Below are 12,319 nucleotides of genomic sequence, written 5' to 3' on the forward strand. Positions count from 1 at the left end.
AATTAGGTTAGGTAAAAAATTAATGAGCTGTTTGAGTCCAAATATAAATAGGGTTTTATCAATCAATACTCATCTTTTTAATTGTTTTTTTTCCGAGCAAGGAAAATATACTTAGCTTTATCATGTCATCATATCCCTACAATTTATTTTTTTATTTTTTTTTACGGAGTAATATAGAGCATGCACGTTAAATTTTAAATGACCTTTGACGAAATTTATGAACTTTGTAACGTAGTAGTACTAGACTAGAATATGAGCGATTGCTTACGATACAATACGCTATTTAGGTTACTATATCAGTATAAAATGCTCATCATATGAGCAAATTTATCCAACAAGTTCCCTTTTTTAGTCAATTGATGATGAATCTTGAATAAACGAAATATCCATAAATGATATTGTATAATCTATAAGCCAAAAATAACATCTAAAGGATAATAATTCTCCAAAAATTGGGACCAGTATTGACAATTGTATCAATACTTCTTGTAATTTTTTTTCTGAATTAGAAATAATATCCTCATCACTATTCCATTGGACTGCAAAAGTTCAATTTCCTCCTACAAAAAAAAAAAAAAAAAAATCGCAACTGCTAAGTGCGTGTCATACTGTCTCACTCACTAAAAAATCACTAATTTTCTCTCTCCTCTTCCTTTGTTTTCTCTCAAATTTTACAACTTGCAAAATTTACTTAACCCTTGATTGATATTTCTAATACTATCACAAAGACGTGGAAATCCAACCCATGAACCAGCTACTTAAACATCATTTCCTCTATATCTTTACGCTACCTTCGCTTCCCTATAAATACCCCTCTCATTTTCGCTACGATTCCTCACAAACACACGATAATACTCTGTAATAATTATTTTTCTTATCCACAAACCAATAATAATAAAAAGAATTATTATGTCGTCTCGTAATAATTTTTACTTCCTTGTGTTACTTCTTTTTATTTGTAGCGCAGAGGTCCGAGCAGCCCCATTGGCATGTGAACCAAAGAACGGGCTAACTCGGACCCTGCGCTTCTGCAGGGTCAACCTCCCGATACGTGCCAGGGTCCAAGACCTTATCGGGAGGTTGAACTTGCAGGAGAAGGTGAAACTACTAGTGAACAATGCGGCACCTGTGCCGCGCCTAGGAATAGGTGGGTATGAGTGGTGGTCGGAGGCGTTACATGGAGTTTCCAACGTAGGACCTGGGACAAAGTTCCGCGGTGTCTTTCCGGCTGCCACCAGCTTCCCTCAAGTCATCACCACTGCTGCTTCCTTCAATGCCTCTCTTTGGGAAGCTATAGGAAAGGTGAGATACATACGATGGTTTTTTTGTTTTTTCTTCCTTATTTAAAGAGTATAGTTTGCTTAACTACATAAAGTCCTATAATTGAAAAATACTCCATTGTTATAAGGGGTCCACGAATGTGTTTATACTATACTATTTGCTCATCATTTGAAAAAAAAAAAAAAAAAAAAAAAGTTAGTCTGTTTATAATTTATTGGTCTTTGTTATGATACATAGTAATTTCTTTCGTGAACTGAGTTTTTTTTATCATAATTTTGGTGTACATATTGATATAGATTTAAAGACAAAAATAACATAATTTTATAATTAATACACAAATAACCAACTATTAATTACATCTACTTTAGGTATGTTAGTAGATTAGACAGTACAGTCAACTTCACAATAAAATGAAGGTATCTCTAAACTTAATTCAAAAAAGTTAGAAAAAATTACGATCAACGTAACTATACTACTATGTAGTGATAATTTTTTATATATATACAGTATATAAGAAGTACTTCGTATATAATTTTAATATATATATATATGAGTACCATATAATTTTTCAATAGTACAGAGTACTTCATAAAATTTAGACATTTGATTAAATTACGTACAATTTACGAAGTACTCGTAGTATATAAGAAAATTAGAAAAATAATTGCAACAGAAACATGCAGTCACGTAATCCACATTAAAAAGTGAGTGGTTGTGGTAAATAATTAACGACAAACATGCTAAGTTAGCTGAGAATTATATTAGTGGTCAAAACAGAGGAAAAAAAAATAGAGCTCGTGACTCACGAAACTTGTCCATTGGCCTTGCTCATAATTTAGCTCTAGTCGTGATCACACAATTAATTTTTCATAAGAGTATTTTCGTCTTTTCACAATACTTTATACTTCGTGTATATTGGCGCTACATTGCCAATTGTAAGCTAAAGTCGGATTGACCCCACTTAAATTTACAAATTTTCTTTGTGACACTGAAATTTTCGGAAAAGTTTATCCATTATTTTTAACTACGCAAAATATATTTCTGAAACCGCCGTTGTAATATTGCACTTTTAAGTGTAAGACAAAGTTTTAACTACCTTCGTTTTATATTTTTTATAACTTTAGAATATTTTATATCTCATAAATAATATTCTAAAATTATAAAAAATATAAAATGAAGGTATTATTTATTATTATTAGTTTTTGTCGATAGTATAACGCAAGTTTTGACAGTTAGAATAATTAGATTGTTTATTTGCACCTATTTTTTGGCCTCAAATTGGCAATAGTGGCTGGCATGTGTTACTGAGTACTCATTATGAATTTATGAGTATACAATTTGCATGCTTAACTTATCCTTTTTATCGATTTTAAAATGTTATATTGGGGTGCTTTTACCAATCAATTCTTTAAAAATTATGTTGCTCCATAATATTCTTTCTGATTGAATAATTTTGTGTTTAATTTCATGCTTTTTCAACAACTCATAGTCATGGTGTTTTTTTAGTACTTGTATGTATAGTTAGGTAGAATTTTCTCTTTCATGCCTTTATTTCTCTTTAATATTTTTTTTTTTTTTTTTTACTAATTCCTTTTGTTTCTCTAGCTTGTTGCTAATCACCTATAAGCAGAAAATATAATCTATAATTACTTTTTAGTTAGATGCACCGAGGCATGATTATTTCTTGTTCGATTAATGTAATTAATGTACACTTGCTTATATAATACAAGAGAAAAAGACAATAATTGAAAGTTACAGCAAACATTCGATTATTTCCTTCATTTCATATTGTCGACCTTCCACGTGACCACGTCTATATACGCACGGTTAAAACATGTTAAAACTTCGTTTTTTCAAAGTTGTCACTATAAATATATTATTGACTTTTTTTTAGTAAAAGCAGAGTATATATGAACTCAAAAGGCGTGTGCTTTAACATTTTAACGACATATACTTTGTAAATACTTACTCCGTAGTATGTAATATGTACGTGATGAACAAGGTAGCAACCAAACAAAAAAGTCCAAAATTAAGGTGACAAATTTTTGGTTAATGTATATTTTGAAAATTGCTAATGATAATGAAATTGTTGATAAAAAAATAGGTAGTGTCAGATGAAGCAAGAGCAATGTATAATGGAGGAACAGCAGGATTAACATATTGGAGTCCAAATGTGAACATATTTCGTGACCCAAGATGGGGTAGAGGTCAAGAAACTCCTGGAGAGGACCCCACTTTAGCCTCTCATTATGCTTCTAGTTATGTTCGAGGTCTTCAAGGTGATTACAACAAGAATCGTTTGAAGGTTGCTGCTTGTTGCAAGCATTACACTGCTTATGATCTTGACAATTGGAATGGTGTTGATCGCTTCCACTTTAATGCTCGGGTAAGCCGCCTTTTTCTTACACTCACGTCGTCTTAATCTTGTTATAATCATTATTGTTCGGAATTAATAATAATAATATGATAACTAAATCTGAACGACGAGATAGTTTATTAAAACGTTTTGTTGTCTCCTTCCTTTTATTTTTGTGGTCCCTTTAATTAATTAATTTTATTTTTTTAGTTCGTTTTAGTTGGTAAAAGTCATTGAGTGGTTACATTCAATAATTACACTTTGAAATCTCTTTTTTTTTTTTTTAATCCTATGAAAAAGAAGTATTAACAAAATATTGAACATGATAACATTCGATTTTTACACTTGACATAGTGTGTCATGTACTCATGCACACATTAAAAGTGTGCAACCTACATGTAGAGCGTGTTTATAAAATGCGCTAATAAAATGTAATTTTCTTTACAGTTTACAAATTGTGCTATAGAGTTAGACACAATCCTTCAATACACGGAGTATAAAAAAAAGTGTTTGACGACTATTTTAAAATTGGTTTATTTAGTGAAAATTATGTCACCATCATTAGGATTTTGGATACATATGTACAAGCACAATATCTAATGCAACAGTATCTAGATTTATAGGTCAAGACACAAGCACACAACAATAGTGAGTTCCATTCACTGTGGCACAAATGTTACAAGTACTTGAAATTATCTAAGACATTGCCATAATATATTGGATAAGAATTTTCTTACGTAATTACGTTATTGATATGGAAAATGACATATGAAAACTTTAATAATATAAGAGTTGATTATAAATTGCATGTTGTAGAATTATAAATCAAATGAAAAGGAATTTAGATAGTTGGATGTATGATTGATTTTGATATTGAGGCTAACCTAGGTACAATTTCTTGCACGCAACATTTGTTCATTAAAACTTTGACAATCTTTTATTGATTATTAATAATAGAACCTAAACAACCAAATTAAGAGGAATTTATTGTAACCAAGTTTATCTAAAACCATAACTTCATTGATTGTTCTTGCCTATGATGTCGAAGGCTTTAGCTAGGACTAATCTTAGTGGAATTATTTACATCCACAATTTTCCAACACAAAAATCTAGCGTTATTAATCTTATTATACCATGTGCAAACAGCAAATTTTGTTCGATGGTCCTTTTTTTTTTCATTTAAATTTGGTGATACTTGTTCAATGGTCACCTTAGTATAATAAGTGACTTAGTGACAATTATAGACGTCAAATTTTTTAAAATAGCCTCCAATTTAATATTTCAAAAGATATCATAATAAATTTTGATAAGCTAGTAGCCTAGTAGTGTTAAATGTTTATGTGTGTTTCAAACTTTCAATACTATATTTAATAAGATACAACATCTTGTTTTGAGTCGTTTTGACTCCTAAGACAAATATTCTGAATGTCAACCTATTCCTTAAATAAATAAATATAAACATTAATTATTGAACGCATATATTAAAAATTTAATTGTACATGCTATAATCTAAAGATTTGTAACAAAAATAAATAATTGGTGCGTAGGTGAGCAAGCAAGATTTGGAAGACACATATAATGTGCCCTTCAAGGCTTGTGTACAAGAGGGAAGAGTTGCTAGTGTGATGTGCTCATACAACCAAGTTAATGGCAAGCCTACTTGTGCTGATCCTGATCTTCTTCGCAACACTATTCGTGGCCAATGGCGCCTCAACGGGTAAGCTTAATGAATTTTGTTAAAATTTTCATTTCTTCTAATCTTATTTTTCGTCAATAATCATGGCCTGGGTTCTAATTATACATTTTTTTTTTTTTTTGGGTTAGGTATATCGTATCTGATTGTGATTCCGTTGGTGTAATGTATGATGATCAACATTACACCAAGACTCCCGAGGAATCAGCAGCCGATTCTATCAAAGCAGGTTAGTAATAACCGTAGATAAAAGATTGCGTACATTTCAAACACTTAAAATTTTTACAAGTACTAAAAATTGATGTTGTTTATAGGTTTGGACTTGGACTGTGGGCCCTTTTTAGCAGTCCACACCGAAGCGGCCGTAGCTAGAGGATTATTAACCGAGGCTGATGTGAACAATGCCTTAACCAACACCTTAACAGTCCAAATGAGACTAGGCATGTTTGATGGTGAACCATCAGCCCAACCATTTGCACACTTAGGCCCAAGAGATGTCTGTAGTCCAGCCCATCAAGATCTAGCCCTCCAGGCAGCCCGTCAAGGGATTGTTCTTCTCCAAAACCGGGCCCGATCTCTACCCTTGTCCACTATTCGCCACCATACTATTGCCGTTATTGGGCCTAATGCCGATGCCACGGTCACCATGATCGGTAATTACGCCGGTAAGTTTTTTTTTACTACTCGTATATTTTCGGCCCAAAAAAAAAAAAAAAAAAAAAAAACACTCCGTGTTTTGTAACAGAAAAGTTTATTACTAATGTGGTTGATGTTACTCTAGGTGTGGCATGTGGATACACATCACCTGTACAAGGCATAGCAAGGTATGCTAGAACAATCCACCAAGCAGGATGCATAGGTGTTGCTTGTACTAGCAATCAACAATTTGGTGCAGCAATAGGAGCAGCAGCTCATGCTGATGCAACAGTTCTGGTAATGGGCCTGGACCAATCTATTGAGGCCGAAGCTCGTGACCGAACATCGGTCCTTTTACCGGGCCACCAACAAGAATTAATTTCAAAGGTGGCCTTGGCCTCAAGAGGCCCAACTATTTTGGTCTTAATGTGTGGTGGGCCTGTGGATGTCACCTTTGCTAAAAATGACCCAAAGATTGGTGCCATTATATGGGTTGGTTATCCGGGTCAAGCTGGTGGGACCGCTATTGCTGATGTCATCTTTGGTACCACTAATCCAGGTAATTAATAATTACAAAAAGTTAGAAGTAATTTTTTTATTATGCTAAATATTATTGTTCTAATATTTATGTTACAATACTTTTTTATAGGAGGAAAGTTACCAAATACATGGTACCCCCAAAGCTATGTGTCAAAGATTGCAATGACTGACCTAGCAATGAGGGCTAGCTCATCAAATGGATACCCGGGCCGGACTTACCGTTTCTATAAGGGTCCGGTTGTGTTCCCATTCGGATTTGGGCTAAGTTACACCCGGTTCACCCAATCACTGGCCCAAGCACCTACCAAGGTCATGGTACCCCTAGCCAACCAATACATCAATTCAAATATGACCTCATTTAACAAGAATGCTATAAAAGTGTTACATACACAATGTGACAATGCACCCTCCCTAGACCTCCACATTGATGTGAAGAACAAGGGCAAGGTTGACGGGTCACACACGGTCCTCGTGTTCTCTACCCCACCCGAGGGGATCAAGTCACCCGAGAAGCAACTTATCGGGTTTAAGAGGATCCATGTGTTGGCGGGTTCCAAGCAACGCGTAAAAATGAACATACATGTTTGTAAGCATCTTAGTAGAGCTGATGAGTTTGGGGTAAGAAGGATTCCAGTGGGTGAACATACTCTACACATTGGTGATGACCTCATACATAAGCTTTCTCTTCACATTGACATAGCAAAATAAATCTTAGTATAAGTTATGGAGTATTATTTAAGGAAATTTAGGTATAACTCACATTCAGTTGCAAGTGTTGATTTAAGGTGATTGATTGTTGATATGATGCAATACATAGAATCATAGGTTCATTAAAAAAAAAGAAGTGTACATGAAGTGTGGTTTTACATTAGTTTGGTTCGTATTTGTTCTTTTGAACAATTGAAAAAGTATTGGAAAATATAATGCTCATACTAGCTATACTGTTTAATTGCAGTATTTCTGATTTTCAATATAATAATACTTTATTTTGAAGTTTAAAATGCCGAATTAAATGACGTATTGAAATCCTTAATGTACATAATATGTCCAATAATTCCAACACTGTAAATATTATAGCTAGTCTTTTGTACTCCCTAGCACTTAGATTATTTATAATACAGGAGTACAAAAAATTCGAATAATGTGACAATCAGCTTCGGAAAAGGGACAACACCCATAAAAACTATGAAGTAAAATTGTATAAAACAATACGAGCAGTCGAGTAGTAAAGACATGACACTTGAGACAGTAAAGATATGCTTGGACATAAAGAGCAAACAAATACGGAGTAGTTTTGTTCCCAACCATGTCCCTTAATAATTTCAATGTCCAATCTAACACTTTGTATTGTAAGTACGTGATAAACATGAAAAGCCCATTATGCTAAGCCCAATCTAGAAACAAATATTTGTGGGACCTAAATTTGTTCAATTACTATTAAAATCTAAACAACTACTTACTCCATAGTTGAAATGCTTCACTAACTTTGGTAGTTTGGTTAAAACTTGGGAGAGTTGTACTTGGCTGATCAACAATTAAATCACGCAAATCTACTTGAGCTAATTATGGACATTTGTGCCTCGGCCCCACGGCACATGTCCACAAGACCACAACTAATTTCAATTTGACTATGACTCAACTCGAATCGACCTCACTGGATAATATAAATAAATATTGAAATATAAAATCTATATTTGCGTACAATACTACAATAAGTTACTCGAATAATAGATCAAGAAGATATGACCTAACCCAAACACGAACTGAAAATGAGTTTTTGTCGTTACATGGCCATAGCCATTAGCCAGGGTATTTACTAATTATGGTGTTGCTCATTGGCTCATTGGTATTAAGTAGCGATGGTCCACAATAACCGCCCAAGTTAGTAAGAAACAGTCACGAAAAGAATTAGACAACCCAAGTTCTTTAACGGGACAATTTCATGGGTCCAATAATTCGGCTGTCTTGGATGTATATATAATCCACTTGCCCCAACACACATGTATGAAGAGAGTATATGAATGTTATGTCCCTATTCAAGTGAATAACATAAAATTCTATTATGTTGATTTAAATGAAACTATGAATTATTTAAGTTTGATTTAGACATTTTGGAAAAGGTACATTATTAGGAGATATTTTCTTTGTTCTTTTTAAGTTCAATCTTAATGATTGTTTAGGACAAGATATTGAGATTATTGACCATTAATTATTTTTTTGCTTATAAAGAAAATTATAAATAGCTAATAAGTAAAACTTCAATTAGAATATACATTGAGACAAAATCAATAGCATGATAATATTTAGTTTATAAACGCATTCAAAATTAGTTGAATAAATAGGGCAAAAGGTTAATATGTAAACTGAAAATAAAAATAAAAGAATAATGTTCATTTACAAAGTGAGACATAAAGATCAATAACGTGAACGAGAATTAATCTCTAATCTTGTGTACTAGTATACTCGCTATATATATACTTTAAAGTTTAATCAAACCAACATACACAAAATGGAAAAAGTATATCTTATGACAAAAATATTTAGACAATAAAGTAACTTATATATGATTGCAATATTTGCAAATTGCAATTTGGAATATTAAAATATAAGTAAGATATAGCTAGTGTCTGGTTTTGAATTATAGTGCTTTCATCATTCATAAATATCATAATGAAGAAGCCAAATTTAAAATTAGAAGGTGCGCACAAAAATAGTTAAGATGCGCCTATGGCCGATATTATATTTTGTAGTTCTACGTATTAGAGAGAGCTTTTGAAAAATAAATTCAGAATATCTGTTGTTTTTAGATTAAAGTGGATGTCATCTATTGATTGAGAAATCTTTAATTTATACTTTAATAAGACATTCATATATGAATTAATTAATCACGTCGGTATTGTTATTGTAGATTTCCTTATAATTAACAAATAAATGTGAACATATTTGTTTCACAATGTATATCAAGAAAACACAAGACGACTAAGGAAGCTAAAAAACAGAACATAACATAACAACAATTAAAAGGACTAGAAAAGTAAACGACGTTGACGAGCACGAACAACCAACCAGTGAGCAGGAGCAATCCAGACACGAGGGACCTTACGAATCCAACAGGAATCGAATTGTAATGGAATGTCTCTAATAGCCCCTGACAACCAAACACAAGAAATATCATCCGAGCAGGAACGACATAGTATGGAAACTAGAACTGTGCTGTCCGTGTAGAGTAAGGGACACAAGAAACCCATCCGCCTAGCAGCCTGAAGAGCCCAGAAGCAAGCCCTAAAGGGAACCAAAAAACCCTCTCAAGGAGAAAACCTAGAGGGAACCTTATTGTATGTTAATTTTGTTTTATTAATTTTCTTAATAACACAAAGTACACCCTCCATCTCAATTTACTATGCTGGAGATATAATGCTTTTTAAAAAAAAAAAAATTAAATAAAAAATAAAATACGATGGTGTATTAGGCCCTAGCAGTGGAAAGGAAAAATTGTTTAAAAAATAGTGAGCTCTTACTAAAATTAGGAAAGACAAATTAAATTGGGGCAACAAAGGGAAAAAAAAGGGACAAACTATATTGGAATAAAGGGAGTAGATGAGAATGATTTTGTCACATATGATATTTTCTTAACAATGTATTTTAGAAGTCGCATTTAAGCTAATTAGATTGTGTTGGGTTTCGTAGTGTCAGACACTACGCGGAATGAAACCCTCTCAAAATCGCACACAAATTAAAGTAACTAAACATGCATATTAATTAATTAACAATCACATAATTAATTAACTAGGAGAGAGAAAGAAGAAAAGACGATCTTACCCTTGATGCGTGCTTCGCTCTTTCTTAGAGCTCGTACTTGAAAGCGTTAGCTCTGCAAATGCGTAATCCTCCAACGGCTCTCACCCTCGAGACACGACCTGAACGGTCCCTACCTCGAAGCTTAGTCAGGGATAGACCAAGAAAACTTAGAGTATTAGAATTAAGGTATTCTCTTCTTGGAGATCCCTTAAAATTCACAACTTAAGATTTCCTTCCCAATCCCAAATGATGGGTATTTATAGGGAAGAGAGCCTTGAATTCCAATCTCCCATCAATGTGGGAGAGTTGGTAAAATGCACTTTATTCAATTTATTTATAATTCAAAAATTAAATTGTAATGCAAGTGAAACAACAAACGCCAAGTGTCAAGAGATGAGCAAAGGGGTTAGGTGAGGACCACAAGGGGGGGGGGGGGCAAACTCCCCTTGTTTCCCAAGCAACCCACCAAAACCAATCCCCTCTTGACCATGTGCTGGCACACGCATGAGTTGGCTGGCAGCCTGCCTTGGCTGCCAAGGCTGACTCGTTGGCGCCTAGCACCATGGCTGGGCTTGCCAACCAGCCCGCATATGCATACGCACAGCAAGTAGGCCACGCATGCCATGCGGGCTGCTGTTGCAAAGTTGCTTATGCTGGGCGCTGCTTGCTTGGCAACGAGTGCAAGCAGCCCAGCATGCATGCCACGCTTGCTAGCGGGCTGGTGCTGGGTTCATCACTCGCTAGCAATGCCCATCGTGCTACGCTAGCACCTGGTGCGTTGCTTGCAAGGGGTGATGCTCGCCCTTGTGCACAAGCTGCTAGATACCTTCGCCAAGGCCTTGACTAGCCCAGCCATGCATGCTGGAGCTAGCGTACGTGCGACTAGGCGCACCAACCTTGCAAGCATGCTCGGCCAGCAAGCCTAGCACGCACATGCATGCTTGGCTTGCGGCATACCCATGCGATGCGGTTGGTGTCGTATGCTAGCCTAGCCTTCTGGCTAGGCTAATGCGAAGCTACGACTTAGCTTGAACTTGTTGTGTGCGTGATTTCTCGTCTCGTCGAATTCTAAATTCTATTCGACTTATGACGCTCGGTTTCGACGCTCTAAGCTCGATATCCGACGTCTTTGTTCGTAATACTCTAACGACTCATCTAATCTTTCGGATTGATTCGTCGCCTCGGATCGGTTACTCGATTAGGGTGTGGCTCGAAGGGTTCAGTCAAGATTAAGCTGTAATATTAATTATACCTTAATATTAGTGATCGGAAGCGGCCTCCAGCTAGACATTCCGATCACTTGACCTCACTGAATAATTAGCTTTCTAATAATTCCGAACCCTCTATCGGAATAATACACTTGTTCGAAGGACACCATTCCTTTCAGATTATAATATTATACACCAATTGACTGTTGGTGTAGTGGTGATTGGGGCTAAGGTTGAGTAAAATTATCAGAAAAATCGAAAACCCAAAAATCCAAACCGTAATCAAACCAAAAATTAGGGTACCCGTTCCGATAACCATAATGGTTTGGGTACCCGCTTCGATAATTTGTTATTGGGTATCATTTTAAAATTAATGGTTATCCGATCCGATCCGATAAGCAATTTTTTTTTTCCTACTTAAATCTATTTATCCAAAATCTAAACTCTTACTTTACTTCATAATCACTTCATAATTTAAATGATTATTAATATTATTAGGAATTTGGTCATGATCATGTGGTATTATTGTTAATTAATGTTGAATGATATCATAATAACTATATTATAAAGTTTTTGTTTTTGTTTTTGTTTTTGTTTTTTTTTATTGGATATCATATTGGGTACCCGATAACCAATCTGAAAATTCGGGTTCCCGAAGTTCGGTTGATGAATATCATTTTTAGTGTTATTGGTTATCGGGTACCCGAACCGATAGTGTTAACGGTACAGGTACCCGACCCATGCTCACCCCTAATTGGGGTTGTACTTGGTTGGGAGGGTTGCGTGTTTGATCACCCGCAATAATAA

At 34.7% G+C, this 12,319-nt stretch overlaps 1 protein-coding gene across 1 annotated transcript; it reads left to right on the plus strand.

The window, feature by feature from the left end:
* Nucleotides 1-819: 819 nt before the first annotated feature.
* On the plus strand, nucleotides 820-7,499 carry LOC110697213 (beta-D-xylosidase 1-like). Its single transcript, XM_021874566.1, has 7 exons — nucleotides 820-1,302; nucleotides 3,386-3,667; nucleotides 5,185-5,354; nucleotides 5,462-5,559; nucleotides 5,645-5,995; nucleotides 6,112-6,525; nucleotides 6,616-7,499. The coding sequence occupies exons 1-7, from the start codon at nucleotides 910-912 to the stop codon at nucleotides 7,212-7,214; spliced, it is 2,307 nt and encodes a 768-aa protein (XP_021730258.1). The 5' UTR covers nucleotides 820-909; the 3' UTR covers nucleotides 7,215-7,499.
* The last annotated feature ends 4,820 nt before the right edge of the window (nucleotides 7,500-12,319 follow it).

The sequence above is a fragment of the Chenopodium quinoa genome, unplaced genomic scaffold (genome assembly GCF_001683475.1).
Source record: "Chenopodium quinoa cultivar QQ74 unplaced genomic scaffold, ASM168347v1, whole genome shotgun sequence".
Taxonomy (NCBI): domain Eukaryota; kingdom Viridiplantae; phylum Streptophyta; class Magnoliopsida; order Caryophyllales; family Amaranthaceae; genus Chenopodium; species Chenopodium quinoa.

Bases quoted from the DNA above. Each gene is read 5' to 3' on its own strand.
- LOC110697213 (XM_021874566.1), top strand. From the start codon at position 910: ATGTCGTCTCGTAATAATTTTTACTTCCTTGTGTTACTTCTTTTTATT. The intron at 5,560-5,644 runs GTTAGTAATAAC...TGTTGTTTATAG, and splicing joins AGCCGATTCTATCAAAGCAG to GTTTGGACTTGGACTGTGGG. The intron at 6,526-6,615 runs GTAATTAATAAT...ACTTTTTTATAG, and splicing joins CTTTGGTACCACTAATCCAG to GAGGAAAGTTACCAAATACA.